Source organism: Mauremys reevesii, linkage group 18 (genome assembly GCF_016161935.1).
Source record: "Mauremys reevesii isolate NIE-2019 linkage group 18, ASM1616193v1, whole genome shotgun sequence".
Lineage (NCBI taxonomy): Eukaryota > Metazoa > Chordata > Testudines > Geoemydidae > Mauremys > Mauremys reevesii.
In genome coordinates, this window is record NC_052640.1 from 26373833 (window position 1) to 26393498 (window position 19666).

At 55.5% G+C, this 19666-nt stretch overlaps 1 protein-coding gene across 1 annotated transcript; it reads left to right on the forward strand.

Moving 5' to 3' along the window:
* The first annotated feature begins 1700 nt into the window (after window positions 1-1700).
* SLC8B1 (solute carrier family 8 member B1) lies at window positions 1701-19655 on the forward strand. Its single transcript, XM_039504564.1, has 15 exons — window positions 1701-2966; window positions 7844-7996; window positions 8334-8386; window positions 9068-9125; window positions 10139-10244; window positions 10847-11014; window positions 11193-11300; window positions 11414-11476; window positions 11875-12005; window positions 12917-13058; window positions 13953-14074; window positions 14516-14669; window positions 15611-15691; window positions 17047-17111; window positions 17630-19655. Exons 1-15 carry the CDS (start codon window positions 2775-2777, stop codon window positions 17825-17827), a joined length of 1794 nt encoding a protein of 597 aa, XP_039360498.1. The 5' UTR covers window positions 1701-2774; the 3' UTR covers window positions 17828-19655.
* Window positions 19656-19666: the final 11 nt, after the last annotated feature.

A 19666-nucleotide genomic window follows, 5' to 3' on the forward strand; every position in this document is an offset into this window, starting at 1 on the left:
AAGAGTCCTGTGGCACCTTACAGACTAACAGATGTTTTGGAGCATGAGCTTTCGTTGGATACAGGACTCTGTACGGCACATACTGGTGCATACACATGTAGAGGCAGCCATCCACCATGCTTGGGCAAGCTGGGATGGCCTGAGGCCTCCTGGATTTCAGGCGCTCCAGTATAACTGTCCTACCGTGTGCTATGGTGGAGTCCTCCTAGGCCCCCTTCTGCTGTCACAGCAACAAGAACGGATCCTGGATGCAACGCAGTTAAACGCCGTTCTGGAGACGGGGCCTAACTGGACTGCCATGATCGGGCTAATAAAGCCTGGCCTCTCGAGGGTTTGACTGGAGCTTGGTCTTGGCTATGTAGCTTTCAAACGCAAGCCCTCCTGGCTCATCTGCAGGGGCAGCGTTGCCAGGACTTTCCCTACACGGCTTCCCTCAAAGCAGAGCTGCAATGTGCTTCTTGCAGTGCAATGAAGCAAGCCTGGGTTTTTATTTCTAACTTCCTTACAAAGGAGTTTCACTATGAGTCCCTTAGGGTCAGGTTCTGTTTATTGTAAGGTTTCATTAAAATTAGGGTGACCAGATAGCAAATGTGAAAAATCGGGACAGGGTGGAGGGTGTCTATATAAGAAAAAGACCCCAAAATTGGGACTGTCCCTATAAAATCAGGACATCTGGTCACCCTAAACAAAATACAGTCTGGTATAGGCCCCAGTCCCGCACGTGTGTTAACTACTCCCATGAGCACTGGCCATTTGCAAGCTCAGGGCTAGAGCCCGTTGGGAATTTTTCATTGGCAAAGCCAGTTTGCCAAAACTTTTCGTAGGCAATGGTCAGTGCTGACACATTTCTCAACTTGAAGAATGTTTGAAAAATAAAAAGCTTCAAAATCAGTGGAATGTCCCGTTTTCAACATGTTCTACATGAAAATGTTCAGTTTTCTAGTTTGAAACAACTTTCAGATTCAAAAAGTAAACGACATTATAGGACTTTCAGACAAATAAACAAACAAAAATGGTTGAAATCAAAACAAAAGTTTTGGATTGACCTGAACCAACTTTTGGAGGGATTTTCAGTCTATGAACATTTTCAAAATTTAGTAAAAAACGACAAAGAGTCCCGGGGCACCTTATAGACTGACAGACGTATTGGAGCACGCGTCTGACGAAGTGGGGATTCACCCGCGAAACCTCATGCTCCAATACGTCTGTTAGTCTATAAGGTGCCCCAGGACTCTGTGTCGCTTTTTACAGCTCCAGCCTAACACGGCTCCCCCTCTGATATTTCAAAATTTAGATATTTCATCCCACATTGGGATGGGAAAAACGTCCAAAATCTCAAAAACGTAACCGAATGGGGAAACCGTTCCCCGTCCATCTCCAGTCAGCTCAGATGCCATCCCTAGCTCTGTCACTGGCTGCCTACCTGCTGTCATCAGTGCCCTGCTCCGTGCCTCAGTTTCCCCCTAAGAAGGAGGAGGGTGTTGCTATTGACCCACCTTTGTAAAGCAGGCTGAGATGGCTGAGGTGATTATTGTTAGAGGAGTAGGGGGAGGCGTAAAGAGGAAAGTTATTAAACTCCAGAGGCATGACCCCCCCCCCACCCATTTCTGTTCGAAGTTTGTGTGGAGATCTGTGGGGGTGGGGGGCAGCGGGAGGAAAGGGGAGCCTGGCCCTTTAAGAGAGGCTGGCCCTGTCCGTGTCTGAAGAGGGAGGAGGCGGAGGGGCTCGGCAGCCCGGCCACGCGTTAGCCCGGCCCCGTGCAGGAAGCCAGCGGGCGAGCATCGCAATTCAGCCCGGATCTGGCTGCGGGGAAGGAGGTTCGCTCGGGCCCCGGCCCGGGGGGTTCGTATTTGGAAAGTTTATGGCCCGGATTAACCGCGCCCGAGCTGCCCCGGCGCCGCGGCTCAGGGTCCAGAGCCGGTGAGCTCAGGGGTGGCCCGGTTCAGCTTTTGCAATGTCCAAGTTCTGTCCCGCCGCGCGGGCGCCCGGGGTCACCGCTGACAGCCCCGCCGGGCCCCCCCGCAGCCTTGTTTGCTCCCCGGCGTGCTGCTGAGGCGGCCGTTTTGCAAGCCCCGGGGAGGAAGAAAAGTCCACAGGCTTCGGTGACACCTTTCCAGCTGGGGGGACCAGATTTCCCTTTGCCGTCCTGCGGCCTGGATATAAACCCCCGGCCCGGTCACCCCTGCCTCCCCTGGGCTGCACAACTTCAGATGAGAAGGGGGCAGTGCAGGGAAACCGGGCTGCGACTCCGCCGCCCCAGCCACAAAGTGCAGGAGGGCCCAGGCCTCTGCGCCTGCAGAATGGGCCGGGGGGTTTGAAGGATCCTGGGGCTGGTCAGACAGGAGCCAGCCACGTTCCCTGCCATGCTGCGGGCAGGACAGTGCTGGGCCGACGGGGAGGACATTCTGCCTGGTTTACTTTCGCTGTAGTATTTTTTTTTAAAAAAAACTTCCTTGTATTTGTTCATCTTTGGCTCCTGCCTGGATGCTGAGAGTGGAGTTAAGGAGCTCTGCCTACTTTAGTGTCTTCGCCTTCTTCTCTCCGCAAGGGAAGCGGCGTGTAAAGGAATCCCAGGCATTGCGGCGGTAAAAAAAACATTCATTAGCCGCTGGGTTACTTCTCTGTTTCCATCAACGGCTGAAATTGCAAAACTGACCAAACATCCTAGACACCCAAGGAAACAGATGTTGGAGGCGACGGATCCAGGAAGAGAAGCTGAGGTGCCGTAAGCCCAGGGCCTGGCTTTAGGGGGAGAGCCCAGACACTGCATCGGGATGGCCCTGGGGCCTGTGGGCCAGAGGGCTTCCTGCATTCTGGGGGTGCTTTGGACGCTGAGCTGCGGGGCTGGTGCTTCGGGAGCCGACGCTGGATCACGGGGTGTTGGGAGCCGAATGCCCCCCCAGCTGGAAATCGGGAGCAAGTCTGATGGCATCCGGTATGCCCAGCACCAGGACAGGCCTGCAGATGTAAGTATCTGAGATCTTTGGGTACAGGGACAGTTCAGATTGACAGAGCCCTAGAAAAGTGCTAGAAAACTTCCTCAGGATGTTAAAGATCTGGGGCCAGATTCTCCACTGGTGTAAATCAGCAGTGCTACATTGGCATCAGTTGAGAATAACTTCTAGTGCGTGGCTAATACAGCCCTCCCTGTGGTACCTAATGTGGCTCCTCCAGAGGAGGGAATTGCTCCAGCAGAGCATAGGGGTGGGACTGTTACAGGTCTTCACTGGGGCACTACAACCTGACCTATTTGTACAGTGCTCTGAGCCGTACTGGTGGAAAGCACCAGCGAAGAGCTGGTATTATCCTGGAGCAGCAGCCGTGCTGCACTTGGTTTGCAGAGACCATGAGAGCTTAGCTGGAAGTGAGCGCAGCATTTGCAGTTCCAAGACAAAACGGGGGGATGGCATTTGTGCCTGCACCTACCCACAAGCTGCCATGGGCAAGCGAGCCGGCAGGCTACTGACTGGGCACTGCACGGGTCACATCTGTATTAGTAAGAGAAGTGAGGTCAGTGTTCATGCTAGTAAATAAATGAGCGATAGGATAGGAAGGGTGAGCGACCTGCCCCTGCCCACAGTCCCCCTATCGAGAGGCCTGGAGGGAAGAAATAGCAGCCTCTGGTCAAAGCTCATTAACACATGGACCTGTCCTGCTTGATTTGGTCACAGGCCCCCGCTGAGTCACCAGGTCGATGTCAGACCCAGGGAGCAGCCAGCCACGCAGAAGTTCCATTTACCGATTTGTTAGAGTGCAGTGTAATATTATGCCATTGAGTAGAGCATTAAGAGAGGAAATGATTGAGACAGGCTGCTGGGGAGCAATGCAACTGCTTCCCAACCGCACATTAATGCTCTGGCGTTAGCCATCATTGACCTGATCGTGGGACAACATCTCCCTGAATTACAGGGTTATGAATTCCCCAGGCTGGCTGGTGCTGGCGGCAGTAATCCAGCCCCTCCCTTGGCTGGATGTTCTCCCCCCCACCCCACCGCTCCAAGGCTAGCAGTTGCAGAAATTTGCTGATCCTGTATTTTTTTTATGCTGGTTTGGCAGGCCAGGGACTTTTGCCACAGTCTTTCCATGTGTTTTTTGTCAGGAAGTTGCTCTGAAACTGGTGCTAAGCGGAAGTGACCTGTTCCTTCGTTATCGGGCGGGTGGTGTATGTGTGTTAAGACTAGCGTTCTGCCAAGCACATGATTTTTCCAAATGTGCTAAAATCCACTTGCATACTTGGATGGTCTTGAAAATTGCTGGCTCGGGTGGGATCCAGGGTAGCATTAATGATCCAAATTTGAGTTCATTTGAGCCAGGCCGCTTTAAAGATCCTGCCAGCTTGAAAGAAATAAGTGATCCCCATAACGTCAATATTTTATGGTTCTTATAACTTTTTATACCGATAAGACACTGTGGGAGGTGCTGTGACCCAGTGAGTTAGAGAGTGTGTGGATGCAGGACGTGGGGCATGAGCCATGTGTGGAGGGCATGAGTTAGATATTAGCTGTGGAGCTAAAGAGCTGTATTCTAATCTTGGCTCTGAGCCTTGCCTGCTATTGGACAGTATCAACTCTAACCCCCGTGATTCTTCACTCTCAGCTACTGGTATAAATCATGAGCGAATCCTCTGAAATTGCTAAAGCCCCATGAGCATGAGAGGAGAACTGGGGTCCTTTAGCAAGTAATAAAAAGCAGTTGTAAAGGGTGGGGTTACATGCTGCTTTTGGAGGGGATGGAGCATTAGTTCCTATAGCTGAGGGTGCCTAGAACACCCACTGGGGTAAGCTCTAGGGAGGTAACATGGAAGAAAGACTAATCAGACTGATGGGATTAAAGTTTCTTATCCCAAGGCAGGGTCAGGCCCGAGACAGATGCTTTATGCCACTGGAAAGCACAGATCCAAGTCTAGCTCTCCAGATTTGCAAGACCGCTGCCCCTTTTAAAACTGGGCTGTTGCAGGATGGCGCTTTGCAAACTCTGGGCTTTGCTGGCCCAGCACATGGCTGGAAACCCATCCAGCGCCTTACGGCTGATGCCTCCGGCTTGTTTGTGAAGATCCCCAGCAGAACCTGTCCTTGCGGAGCAGAGCGCGTGCGAGAGAGAGCTGTGCATTCATCCTGGCCTCTCGGAGGAGGAAGGACTTGGAAAGGATGCCAGCAGCATCCACAAACTTATGGGAGTTCCTAGGAGCTTGAGCTCTTCTGACAGTTAGCCTGGGCTGTCCCGTTAGGTTCAGTTCGTTAGCATCTAGCACTAGCTCAGGACTGACTGACGGTAGGCCGCCTTCCCTCCCCAGAGCTGCCTAACTCAGCGGCTGAAAACAAATCTGTGCAGCTCTTCCTTGGGGGTGCCAGGCCTGAGGCGGACTGGACCGGGCGTGTACTGGCTTTAGTCTTCCCAACTCCCCCCTGCAGTGACATTTTCATACCAAAGACACCAAGCTTCATGCAGTGCGAGACAGCCATAGAGGATGGCTTACAGGGCGAAACATAAAGTTTGAAACAATAAAGCCGGGGGTTCGAAGCCCAGCGGGGTTGACCTCGCTGCAGGGTGGCTGAGTGGATAGAGGGCTGGGAGGCGGGAGACCTGGGTTCTGTTCCTGGCTCTGACCTGCTGCGTGACCTTCAGTCAGTTCCCCTCTCTGTGCCTCAGGCCTTGTGTACATTTGAAACGCTCCAGCACAGCTGTGTAGATATTCCCTGCCCAGGAGGAAGGGGTGCTCCGGTCCCTGGAGTTAATCCACCTCCCCTGGAGGCAGTAGCTAGGTCAATGAAAGAGGGGCAGGGTCAATGTAACTACATCACTCAGGGGTGTGAACCCCCTCCTCCCCCAAGCAATGTAGCTGGGTTGATCTAATTTTCTAGGGGAGGCCAACTATCAGTTTTCCCATCTGTAAAGTGGGGATAAAGATCCTAACCTTTGGGATCTACTGCTGGGAGGAGCTAGGTAAGAGCAACGTGTTACCCTTCACAGCAGACTGCCAGTGCTGACTCACTTCTGCCCCATTCTGACTGAACCAGGTGGCTTCGTTTCTGCCCTCAGTCGTCAGGACTGCAGCAATCAAACCCATCTGTGACCGGCTGCTCCCCGCATGTGTGGGAATGCAGTCAGGCCAGGCAGTGCTGGACCTGCCTAACCGGGCACAGTAGCTAGGTGTTTCTCAGCTGGGATCAGATGATTAACGATGCCGGCATTGTATTTAAATGGTGAATAATGAGGCTGGGAGGTTAACGCCCCTGGTCACCTTTATCTTTGTGCTGGAATGTCTGGCTGGATGCAGGCTGTAAACACAGCTCTGCCTGGGTGATCCTGTCTCCGCTGAGGACTTTCTAACCCAGCAGCCAGGCAGGCTGCACTCATGTCACAATGTCAACGTCCTGGCTTCCCCTCAGTCGCTCATCATATCCCACTGGCGCATTGCATGCTCCTGGCTAGGCAAACACACCCCAGCATTCCCCGTGCGCACACTCTCCCCTGATGTGCAAAGAGGGGGGAGCACCCCCTGCCCCTACCCAAAGCACTGCCCCAGCGACACTTGCTGTGTTCTGGCTGGCACAACGGTCCTTGAGAGAGAGAGAGAGAGAGAGAGCGCGTGCATGAGTGTAAAATGGTCCCATGAAGCCAGGGCTGGAAGAATTTAAGAAATTCCTTCACCTAGACAAGGGCTCTGAGGGTGAAAAATTCTCATCAGGAGCAGTCTGCCCTAAAAACACCACAATGTCAGGGAACCTGACTGCAGCTCAGTTGCCCCCCTCGCCTAGTTACAGACCTGGTTCCTTTCTCTGGTGTATATCACCAACACCCACTCAGGGTGGTGCTCTGTCCCCTCTCCTCCCCCCACCCCGAGGGATTGTCTTTCCTTCTTGTGTTTGTACAGCACCTAGTGCAAGGGAGTCCTGATCCATGACTGGGACAGCACCTAGGCACTACCACAATACAAATAATAAATCATACCAGCAGCAGAGGCTCCTGCGTTAAGATTCAGAGGGCCCAGGTTCGATCCCTGCTGCCGCTGAGGTGTTCTCACGTGCTGTGCCTTCGCTGTAGCTAGGCCAAACCAAAGCGGACAAAAAGGGACCTGTAATTCTCCACAGAGGTGCAGCTCCACAGGCAGCGGCCAGGATGGGAGAAGTGGGGTTTTCACCACACGCTCTGGCCAGCCTTAGACAAATGCTGGAGCCTCGTCTCCACAACAGTGACGCAGTTGCCACTTCCGGGGTGCAGCATGGCTGGAAAATTCCAGGTCCCCCTTTGAGCAGTGTCACTGAGGCCTTCGTCAGATACCACGGTGATGGGCACCTGTAACATTGCCAGCTATGTCATGGTGCTGGTGGGTGACCTTGGGGAAGTCACGCCCCCCTCTCTGTGCCTCAGTTTCCTTTCCCTCATTGTCTTGGCAGTTTAGATTGTGTGCTCCTCAGGGCAGGGAGTCCCTCTCACAGCTGCTTGGCGCCTACTGTCATACAAGTGACATGAGTGAGTGCTTTGAGAGCACTTTTCAGCCCTAGAAATCAAAGCACTTGACCAGTGAAGCCACTCTTATCATCCCCATTTTACAGGTGGGGAAACCGAGGCCCAGAAAGCAGTGACTTGCCCAAAGTCACCGAGCAGGTTAGAGTCAGAGCCAGGAATAGAACCCAGGTCTCCTGAGCTGCAAACCAGTGCCCTACCCACTAGACGATGCTGCCTCTTAATGAGGGTAATGGTACGGGGCAACAAACACCATCCTGCAGCCATTTACCTACCAGCTCAGAGTGCCCAGGCGGCCGAGGCTTTTCCAGGTAGGCCTCAGCTGCACCCTGGCTTTCGGCGGGAGCTTGATCTGTGACTCCTCCTCTGTTGGCAGTGCTGGGAAGTGCGGACCCGGAACAGCTCCGAGTGGTGCCACTTCATCCGGACCACCCCAGACTGCCAAACGGACAGCGGCTTCCTCAACTACCTGAACGGGGTCTTCTGCCTCTTCCCCTCGGGGCTGCTGCCGCTGGCGGTGACCCTCTATGTAAGGATCCTCCCCGGGGAGGCCCTGCAGGGAGGGTTGTGAAGGGAGAGCTGGAGGGAGGAAGTGACTCACCCGCTGGCCGGTGTTACAGACAGACAGGGCATTACACACCATGGGGTGACCTGGCCCCTCGCCCTATGGACACCCAGGGGTGAGCAGGGAGAGGCTCCGGAAGTGCTGGGGGCTGGGTCCAGCTAAGGGCCCAACATTAGCTGCTTATCCCCGTCCCCTTTTTCTCCTGCTGTTTTTTTTTGGGGGGGGGGGTTACCCAGAAGCCCCTGGGTTTCATCTTTGCCCCTGTCCTGCCCTTTGCTAATTCACTGTTGGCTTATTGCAGGGGCTCTGGCTGCTGTATCTGTTCCTCATCCTGGCAGTGACAGCTGAGAAGTTGTGAGTAGCTGCTGGGCCCGGTTCCTCCCCCCGCATGGGAGCAGGGTGCTGCGGGCAGAGAACCCCCCCGGCCAGGACAGCTTCAGTTCTCTGTCCAGCCAAGGTTAAGGTCTGAGCAGAGCTAGAAACTGGCACGTTCTAGTGGCCAGCAGGGTGGTTACACTCCCTGCAACCGCTGCCCTGGATGCCGTAATGGCCAGAGCTGCCTCAAACCCTCATTCCCCAGGCACGGCCCCCTTTGCGGTGAGAGAGGGATGGCAGATCCGTGCTCTGCTGGCAGCGTCTGACTCCTCTCTCAGGAGTCCCCTACAGAGACAGGGGCTCCTAATCTAAGAAGTCACAAACCGAATGAGGTTGACGGGCTCTGTGGAGGACCCTCGTGGCTGTTGGTTTGCACTTAGGATGCAGGGGGGCTGCAGGTTAGGACTGAGGGGCATCGACAGAGCTGGATGTGGAGGGAGGGTGGGACTGGAGTAGCGGGGTGGGGGTGGGGGAGTCCATGCAGTGAGGTGCAGGAACTTTCCACAGCACCTTGTCTACACCTCACTGGGTCACCAGCCCCTGCCAGGCCCAAGCCTTGGCATTTACTCACTGCTAAAACGCAGACTGGATTGTCCCCGCGCTGGCTCCAAGACTTGTGAATCGTTCGATTGTACCTGCTTTTGTCTTCTCTCTCTCCAGCTTCTGCCCCAACTTATCTGCGATCTCCACCAATCTGAGACTGGCCCACAACGTAGCAGTATCCTTCCGCTCCCCCATCTCCCGGGGCACGGGCTGGGGAAGCCAGTGAGGGCCAGCTTCAAACACAGAGCAACACCACCACCGTGGAGGAAGCTCCTGAGGAAGTGAAACGTGCCGAGAACGGACTGAGCGGGAACCCAGCCCTGGCACTGCTGAGTTATGGGCGAGGGGGGCATTTGTGGCAGGGCTGTGCTAGAAGGGGCCACCTGGCCAAAGCCAGGCGCTGTTTGATACGTTTTCCAAGCCGTGGAAATGATGGCTTGCAGGGAGCCCATTAGAACATTAACCTTCATGCCCTGGGCTAGCCAGTTACTAGCCCCAGGACAAACCTCTGAGCCAAGAGCTGGTATGTAAAAGTGGGGCAGGAAAAGAGGGTGGCCTCCATGAGTCCAGGTGCAAGGGGGTCTTGGCTGCTAGTCACCCTCCTTTGCAAAGAGTTCAGAGGTCTACAGCTGAGATGGCGTAAGGGGGCAGGGGATTTGCAAAAGCCCTCAGTGCTGGTCTGACTAACTCTGCTCCTGGTGAAGCCACGGGGAGTTTTGCCCTAGACTTCAATGGAAGCAGAGCAAGGTTGGTGCTGTCCAGACTCTCATGCACTGTTGCAGAGCCAGGCTGGGGGCCGTGTGGCTCTGATCGCTGTGGTAGTGTCACTCTCTGGTCCCCTGCACTAGCTTCCATGCAGAGACATTTCCCAACGGAGGACCGCAGCATTATCCCCATTTTACAGAAGGGGTAACGGAGGCACAGAAGTCACCCAGTAGGCCAGTGACAGCGTGGGGAGTGCAACCTGGAGCTCCTGATTCCCAGTCCAGTGCGCTGCACCCTAGATCAGACTAGCTCTCAGCTGTGCTCCCCCAGTGGGAATTCCTCGGGAAGGGCCTGGATTGCTGGAGCAGGCAGCAGCGCTTCTGTGGGCCCGGGGCGGGCTTGTCTGCACGTGGTGGGAGCGAGGGAGGGGAATAGATTGGAGACAGTGAAGTGTCAGCCCTTCCTTGACGTTCTCCTCTCCATGGCGTCACCTTCCTGGCCTTTGGGAACGGCGCGCCCGATGTCTTCAGTGCTGTGGTGGCATTCTCCGACCCCCGGACTGCCGGGCTGGCTATCGGCGCTCTCTTTGGTATGGAACGGCACCTCCCCCTCCCAAGGACCCCCCAGCTGGCCCAGCCACAGCTCGTCAGTCCCTCTCCCTGCATATCTCCTCCCTCCCTCACTGCCCATGGCTCAGCTTCCTTCCTGGGGGGTGTTTTCCCTTGATCCGTTCCAGGCCCGATGGTTTCATAGCACCAGCCTGCAGCACGGTGCCTTGCTAACCAACTCTCCCTCGCCCCCAGCATCTTGGCATAGACTATCCTTACGTGGTGGGCATGGTGTCCTGACTTCTGTCCCCCCAGCCCCACTCTTCAGTAGACCGGGGGGGGCCTCCTCTGAGATAATCATTGGTGCTGATGCAGGGTGTGGCCAGCAGGAGGTGCTGTAGGGTCAGCGTGCCTGTGAGCTCCTTGCTCTGAGGGCTCTGGTCCCCCGCGGTAGCAGGAACTCGGCGGTGGCTTTGCAACCCAGTCCCTCTGCCCTGGGCTTGATGCCAGGTGTGTTCCATTCGCCAGCTGCCCACCCGCAGACGTGCCAGGGCAGCGGGAGGTGGCCAGCGGCTCAGTGCCAGGGAGACGGTTTCCTGCCAGCTGCCCAGCGGTGCTGACTGGGCCCCGTTTGTGTTCACAGGCGCAGGCGTGTTTGTGACCACGGTGGTGGCTGGTGGGATCGCCCTGCTCAAGCCCTTCACGGTGGCCTCCAGGCCGTTCCTCAGGGATGCCATCTTCTACATGGTGGCCGTGTTCCTGACCTTCACGATGCTGTACTTCCGGAGGATCACGCTGGCGGGGGCGCTGAGTAAGTCACCGGCCGGCAGATCTGGGGGGGCGAGGAGCCAGTGGCAATAGCCACCACCAGGGGGAGCGCTTTTGGGGAGTGCAAAGGGGTGGCTGGCGGAGGGTGAGATCCTGTGGCTGAGGGGGGCGGCGTGGACGGGGGAGGCTGAGAGTGAAGCTATTTCCCCCTCTCTGTCCAGGCTACCTCGGGCTGTACATCTTCTACGTTCTGACAGTCGTGATCTGCACTTGGATTCACAGGCGGCAGCGTGGGGAAGGGTTGTCCCCTGCCGGCTCCGGACAGCCAGGTAAGGGAGCTGCCATGCAGGGAACCCATCAGGCCTCTTGGGTCCCCACAAACCACTCACGCTCTCGAGCTCCTTCAACATACCCACCTCCGTGCTTCTCTCATCTCCTCCAGATCGTGCGTCCGACCCGGAAGATGAGGATTCCCTCTCCTCCAGCGTTCACAGTGAGGAGTACGGTAGGTCTTTTCCTGGCCAGGTGGGGCTGCAGGGGCCAACCGGGACATGCTCAGCATTGTCCACCTCCATCATCATGAGTGGGCCGTGAGCATCTGTGCTACTTCAGTGGCTCCCCGGTTGGCCATGCTTGTGCTCAGTCAGTGGGAAGCCTGGGGCTTGGTGAACAGGGAGAATGGATTTTCCTTGCGTGTCAGGACAGAGCCGTCCTAGACCAGAGCTGGGCTGAGGAACGAGCACCTACACCCATGTCCCCAAAAGGGGCTGATCACGCACCAATCCCCTTGGCAAATTTTGGAGAGAAGAAGAGCCTCCCAGGGACGTAGGGTCCAGCAGGGTCCTTATAGTCTGTGAAGCTTAAGAAACCCAGCCCAGCTCAGCCTTTGCGCCTCTCTTGCAGAGGAGGAATACCGGCCCCTGCTCCCCTCCGAGGAGGGGACTCTACAGATCCTGACCAACTCCATGAACCCTCTGGATCGCAGGAAGTGGAGGAGGAAATCCTGCTACTGGAGATTCCTCAAGGTTTTCAAGGTGCCTTGGTCGCAGCCCCTTGTGACTCCTCTAGCGTGTGGGGCGGGAAGCTGGGCTTGTGGTGCAATCTGGGGTGTGCCGTAGACATGGGACACCCCAGGAAACAGAACATCCTTGCTGCTGACACAGACAGGTCCCCTCTCTCGTTCTGCCAGCCCACTCCCAACGGGGATAGAGAATCATCCTAGGTCTCCCTTCAGCACAGGGAGGGGACCAGCCTCTCAGAGTGCTGCTCGTGAAGGCTGGACACTTGAGCGATCTGGCTGAGCTGTCAGGAGCCTGCTACGATGCATCTCCGGAGCAGCGTGCCCTGTAGCTGCTGGACACGAACGTAGGGTTGCTGGTCCAGTTGGCAAATCTCTCAGAGCTGGCCTGGATGTGAACTGGGGATAGAAGTGAAGGCTCCCAGCTCCCACTCCACCAGTCGCTTTCTAAGGCCTCACCCCACATCCACCGGCGAAGTGTCCGGGTCACTCACAGGAGTCCGGCTGGGGCCCCCAGGGCTGCAGTGAGCTCTTCACACTCCTCTTAGCCGAGAGAACTCTCCAGGCAGGGGAAGGCCAAGCGCAGAAGTCGCAGCCCAAACAGTGAAACTTGGGTACCTAAAGGGAGGCAGCCCAAATCCACGGTTGGGCACCTCTGTAAATGGCCTGTTTTCAAAAAGGGAGTCCCCCTCCCCCCACTGAGAACAGGCCAGCACCAGGCCGGCAGGGATCGGCCTTTGAAAACATTGGCCGGTGTTTCTGTGGGGATCTGCTGGGGGCCACACGAGAGCTCTCCCCCCAAACCTCTGGCTTTGGAGAGAGGGAGTTCTGCGAGGCTGGGGTCCGCGTGGAGAAGGCTGCTCTCTAAAGCCCACCTGCAAGTTCAACCTCATGTAAGCTGCCTCCTTGGGGGCGGTCTCTTCCCAGCTGCCGGTGGAGTTCGTGATGCTGCTCACGGTGCCCGTGGTGGATCCCGATCAGGAGGACCACAACTGGAAAAGACCGCTCAACTGCCTGCACCTGATCACCAGCCCTTTGGTCTGCATCCTCACGCTGAAATCTGGTGCCTGTAAGAACCTGGCGTGCTCCCAGCAGTACCCCCTTGGCAGAGCCCTGGCCCCACGTGTGGGTATTCCACAGCCGTAGGCGGTGCAGCTCGCCCGGCTTTGCAGCTGGAATCGAAGGGAGCAAGTGCAGCAGCTGCACCGTGTGTCTGGCGCTAAGGCCGCTGGAGCGATCGCTCAGGAAGTCGAGGCATTGCTCAACTGATCCTCAGGCTGTGGGGCTCATTTCCCTCTCGAGTCCCAGCGTCTGCTGGGCGCCGCTCGGCCGTTCTCGGCGGTGAGCTAGAGGAACTGAGCACTGTGCTGGGGGCTGCCAGGAGAGCAGAGGCCCTGTTTGCTTTGCCGGGGTAGGAAAAAAAAAAAATCAAGACGAGGGGTTTTAGCCCAAGATGTCCCTAATCCAGTATAGTTGTGCACTGTTTCTATCAGCACTGTACCTCCCCCCCCACACACACACCCACCCAGAGGTGGCTGCATTTCAGTGCTGGGGGAATCCTCAGCTGCTTTACAGCTGGTAGATTTGGCTTTGCTGCAACCGCTCTGACCACCCCACCCATGCAGGTGGTGTTGGGGGAAGAGGTGGGGTGAGTGCGGAGTGCATTGGACTCTGGGAGTCCGCACCAGCAGAACTGCCCCTCAGGGGCCAGAACAAGCTCTTAGGCTAATTTAACTTGTACGAAGGATCCTGACCAGACACAGGTTCGGGGGCTTGGAGGCCCCTGGCAGCCCATCCTTGAGCGCAGCTGAGGATGGAGACCCTGCTTCCTTCCATGGGTCCCTGGTGGGTCCCTCTGTGCTCCGAGGGGCAGTTGGCGCCCACCTTGCCCAGTTGGCATTAGGCTTTCCCAGCACCTAGACGTGCTGATCCTCACTGTGGCTCTCTCCCCCCCTCCCTGCAGATGGGCTGTATAAAATCCAGGGGGTCTTCCCAGTCTGGGGCCTGGGAATCCTGATTGGTGCTTTCCTGGCTGCTATTGTCTTCTGCACTACAAAGAACGAGGAGCCGCCCAAGTATCACTGTGTAAGGACCCCTGGCATCACAGCCTCCATCCGCCCCTCCCTGCCCGACAGCTCTGTGGCCGAGGGGGACACCGCCCCTCCCAACCCTTCAGCTCTGTGGCCGAGGGGGACACCGCCCCTCCCAACCCTTCAGCTCTGTGGCCACGAGGACCCCACCCCAGCCCATCTGCCCCTCTTCCACCCAGCCCATGTCTGGGAAGAGCCACAGGCCTGGCTCATGTTCTGGCTGCCTGTGGAGAAAGCCAGGCAGGGAAGGGACCCCAGCCTCACTGTGAGGCAATGCTAGCTGGTGAACTGCCCCTTGAGAGAGGGAGGGAGCCAGGCCATGCCCCAGCGCTGGGGTGAGGAGGACATTACAGAGCTGCCCCAGAGGCTCTTCCACCCAGCCTGGAGGCACTGATCTCAGTGTGGCCCTGCGCTCGCTTGCTCTCTCTCCTGGCAGGTGTTCGCCTTCCTGGGTTTCTTGGCCAGCGCCCTGTGGATTAACGCAGTCGCCACAGAGGTGGTCAACGTCCTGCGGACCTTAGGCGTGGTCTTCCAGCTGAGCAACACCGTGCTGGGCCTGACGCTGCTGGCCTGGGGGAACAGCATCGGCGGTGAGCGGATCCATGCGCGCGGCAGAGAGGCGGATTTCCCAGCACAGGCTGGACGGTCCTGGGCAGCATTTGCTGGCTCTGGAGCCAGGGGCAGGCCAAGCAGCAGGGACTTTAATCTGGGTCCAGCGTGTAGTCAGCTGTATCCAAACCCCGGCACAGTGACCTTGGCAGCTGGTGTGGGTGGAGGACGCACGCCTCTCTGATCTCCAGCTGGAGGACGTGGTGGGTTAAGCTTGGAATTCATGCCTCCCAGTGGCAGTATCTATGTGGCTTCCATTGCCACCGTTACACCAAGAGTAGCCACCAGCTGTTTTGCACACGTGGCATCCTTAATAGAGGATGTCCCCTTCAGTCCCGCCACCGATTGCTACCACTGATTCCCCATAGCACATATGCTGCAAGGCACGAAGGCTGCCATGTATTGGGAAATCCAGGATTTTACCACTGTATTGATCTCGCTGCTCTTGATGGTGGTAGCTACGTGGTGGCATTTCCAGCAGGAGGTTATGGCAGGGAAGCAGCTTCCAGTGCTACAGACCACTTAGGAGCTGTTAGCCTGTGTCCTCTGCTTGTCTCCATGGAGGTGCCAGGGCTCCATTCCCAGCAGGCTGTGCCAACTCATGCACGAGAGTCATGGTTTTCTGGTGCAACCTGCATCTAAACCAGGAGGTGAGGGCTGCATCTCCCCCCAGGACTTTTCCAGTGCACCTTTGGATACACACCGTGTCTCTGTGCAGCATGGCTGGGACTGCATGGCTGAGGAGTGAGCCAGTCCTCAACCACAAAAGCATTCATGCAGCATCCAAATCCCACTTAGGGACACCTCAAAAGAAGCCCATCTGTAGAGATTGAGCCTTCCTCACGCTGGGTCTCATGAGCTTAGAGGTTGCCATCTGCAACACTGGCACATGCAGACGATGTTTGTTGTTCTTCCTTTGCAGACACTTTCTCGGACCTCACCATGGCGCGGCACGGATACCCCCGCATGGCCTTTGCTGCTTGCTTTGGGGGCATCATCTTCAGTATCCTTTCAAGCTTGAGGCTCCTCTGGGCAATTGCTAAATCAGGCAGCATGGCCTAGTGGATAGAGCTCTGGACCGGGCCGCAGGAATCCCGGGTTCTGTTCACAGCTCTGTCACTGACTTGCTGGGTGACTTTGGGCAAGTCTCCGTGCCTCTATTTCCCCATCTGTAAAACAGGGATAACAATACTGACCTCCTTTGCAAAGCGCTTTGAGTGCTGATAAAAGCTAGGTGTTATTAAACTTGTAAACTTGTGCAGAGGAAAATCCCTAGGCACAACTCCCTGTTTTTTCCATCTAGCTGTGTAGCTACAGGGGGTCAGGATCACGGACTTGTGCAGACCCCACACTCGTCTCTTAGGAGTGTGTAGCTCTGCATGCTGACACGTATAGAAGTCCCATGCAACTGCAGTTGGTCCAGGATCCCTCACAGGAGGTGTGATGTGGGTAGGGTGGCTGGATGCACGAGCCCTCTGTTTCCAGAGTGAAGCCTAGGTTAGGAAAAAGCCTTGGGGATGTATGATTGAGGCATGTTGGCAGAGCTGTGCCAAGGAAACTTACATGGACTCTGCCTGGTGTTAGCATGGGCTTAGCTTTGATTTTTAGTGCAATGACCCACCCGCCATCCCTGCCCAACATAGTCACAAGCCGAGCCAATCGTAAATCACAGATTAAGTTGGACTTAGAACTTCAGGTTTTCAGTGTGGCAGGCAGACTGTTAACCCTCGTAGGATCCAGGGCTGGTAGGCAGCAGTGGCCATACTGCACGGTTGGGAAAACGGGGGTGGAGGGGAGGAAAGCGATTGTGACTTGGCCCAAGCCACATGGCAAATTAGTGCCAGGGGCAGGATTAGACCCCAGGAGTTCCTGGCACCACGGCCCTAGGTTTCCCCCGGCTGTGCTGAGAGATACACGTTCAGCACCTGCAATCAGGGAGTCTGGCTAGGAAAGGAAAACCAGGCCCATTTGCCCAGGGGAGGAACATGTGCACCCCAGGAGGAGCCATCTGGACCCAGCACTAGAGGTGCCCTTTTTACTCCTGCTCAGTTGATCTCTCAGGTGGTTGTAGGGTCCCCCATTATGGTAGCAGCTGAGAGCTGGGGTGCAGCCGGCCTGTAGCCAGGTCTCTGAGCCATTTGCAGGCCCTGGATTGTAGGACTTTGTGGAGAAACAAGCCCTTTCTCCAGGGAATCAGGGCGGAGAGGTCTCAGCTGTCTCTTCCTTCCCTCCTTCGCCAGGTTAGACTGGTCAAGCCCATGTCTCACCAGACAATCCAGCTGTTTGTTGGCCCACTTTTGCCCCCTAGTGGCTAGTTCCATTTCCTGCAGGGTTTTTTTTCCCTGAGCCTGGCCACAGATATGCTGGTGGGAGTGGGACTGGGCTGTTTGCTGCAGATGACAAGCGGCCAGCTGGTGGTAAAGGTAGGGCTGTCTCTCGCTGACTTCATGCACCTCCTGTGCGCCGGAGAGTTGGCTTGTCTTGCTTTTACTCATCTGCTCTGAGCAGGGTTAGGTGATGCACTGGCTTAAACAACCAATGTCCATGTTACAGCTTCCACTTCTGGGCTGGTAAATGGTCGCTTTGAATTTTCCCCCCCGTGTAGTTGTACGCTGGGGGTGAACACCCATCGCTCTACGGTGGGAGCTGTGGGTGAAGACACAGCTGAGAGAGGAGGGAGAGACCATTTCCACATCTAGAGTCAGATAGAGCGGTGGGCCCCTCATTGGAGACAAGGATTATCCTAGCCCTTTTAGGATTTACTTTGGGAACCCCTGTTCTTGGAGTCTCAGAAGGGAACCTATTTCTGGCAGGTGGCTCCTTGCTGTACAAGGTTGGCTGGTGGTATAGAAACCCAAAGTGCTGATGCACTGTATTGATGTACTGACCCCTGAAGTAACCACGTGGCACCAAGAATTAACTCTCGCCTTTCCCTTCTCAGCTGGAGCTGGATGGTCTTCTGGTCTGGATTCTAGCTGGAGCACTGGGGCTGAGCCTGGTGTTTTCCTTCATATCAGTGCCGGCTCAGTGCTTCCAGCTGGGCCGAGGGTATGGAGTCTGCCTTCTCCTCTACTACCTGACATTCCTCACGGTAGCTTTGCTGACGGAGTTCAAGGTGATCCGACTCCCTGCCCTCTGACGGCATCGCCGCCGGACGCCATCTTGTCTCTTAGCACCTCTGGTGAGAATGGTGGGAGCGGGTTGATGAGCCTGCAGGGCCAACCTGCTGATGGTGAAGGGGCAAGAGGCGACGGTGGGACGGGCCAGATGCAGGTGAGCAACTGGCATGAGACTTTCCACATTGGCTGGCTGGGCCAGTTCTATTCCCAGTGACTCACTGAAGGACACGCCACTGGGAGGTGAGGGAGATGGAGCTCCCTTCCTGGCGAGCACAGCTCTGGAAACGTATCTATTTCTCTACGCTGAAGGCATGACGACCATTGGAACGTCCCACCTGGAGGGCGCGTGCTTTGGATCCTGTACACTAAGGTTCGCGTGACCCTGCCGCCCCAGGAAAGGAAACTGGAGCAGCAGGAGTTGAGGCTACATTGCTGCTCGGTTTAGACATCCTCTAGCCCAGAGGCTACCCAGCCAAATGAGAGCTCAACCCAGGGCTGCCTGGACTTCGTCCCTGGGACTCCACTGCCAGTATTGACTTCCAATTGATTTTTGTAAGGAAAGGGATTATTTAGATTTAGAATAGGGGCTGGTTTGTTAATTAAAGATTGGTTTTCAGAGGAAGGCTTTGCATTACATTTTAAGTGGGGATCAGTTTAAATCCCTGCTGCCGTAAGTGGCATTTTGCAGCTGCACGGAAAAGGGGGGCGTTTTTTAGCCTCCCCCCTATAGGACAAGTGATCATTATTCATGGCACAATAAAGCGATTCTGTGAAATGACTGTTTCAGTGCAACTTTGAACGACTTCTCAGAGTTCCAGTGGCTTCGATACGTACCCTTTCAGCCTCTGGAAACCTGGGTTAGGCTCAGATGCTTTATGGAAGGGTTACAAAACAAAACATTCAGTGCTTTCTGCATAGTGCGGTCGTGGTCCATGACTGGGCTCACAGGAGCTATTACAGCACATCTTTCCAGCCATGGAGCAGTGGGGAAATACATCGCTACAGGGGCAAATGCAGCAGCGCTGTGGCACAAGCTTGTACCATACCCAGCTGTGCTGGGAGTACATTTAACCTGCTCTAGTGCTGACGGGAAGTAGCAGTCGGCTCCCTTCAATAGTGAAGGACCCCTGAACAGCAGTCACATGTGGATTAGTTTGCCATTAAAGAAAAAAACAATCCTCCTGGTTTCCTAGGAAATTGCATTGTCATGGCTTTCTTTAATCCTGTGTCAGCACTGTGCTTGGACCGAATGACCACAAGGGTTAGTCACTGGGCCTTGTGCAACAGGGATGGCAAGAAGCCTGGTGAAATAAACTTATCCATCAACACACAGGCAGCCCAGGGAGTGGAGACAGCACGAGGGGGAGAGGAAATAGTGGTGAACATGGATAAAAGCACCCTGCTTAAGGGTTCGAGTTGTGGCTGCTTCAAATGCCCAGAGAAGTGAACTGCACAGTTCTAAGAGATTGTTCTCAGGTGCCAAATCTGCACAATATTTAAAAACCATCTGAAAAAGGGATATTTGAAGAAAAAAAAAGCCCATTTTCAAAAGTGACAGGCACTTCGGATCTTAAATCGCACTGAAAGTCAGTGAGACCTGGGCTCCTAAGTCACATACAAAAATGGGATCTAGGCACTTCTGAAAATTTCACTCTAGACCACAAGGGACAACTCCGGTGGGTTGGAGAAAGGGAGCAGCCAGTTTACAAACTCCTAGGGTTACTTAGCATTTTAAATGTAACGCGCAGAAGTTTCCGGCAGCTTTTAGAGTGGGGGCAATGGGGGGGTCTCTGCGCCTAGCAACTGCAATCTAAGGAGAACAGGGATCCTCTCAGTTTGCCAATAGCTCACCCACAAGC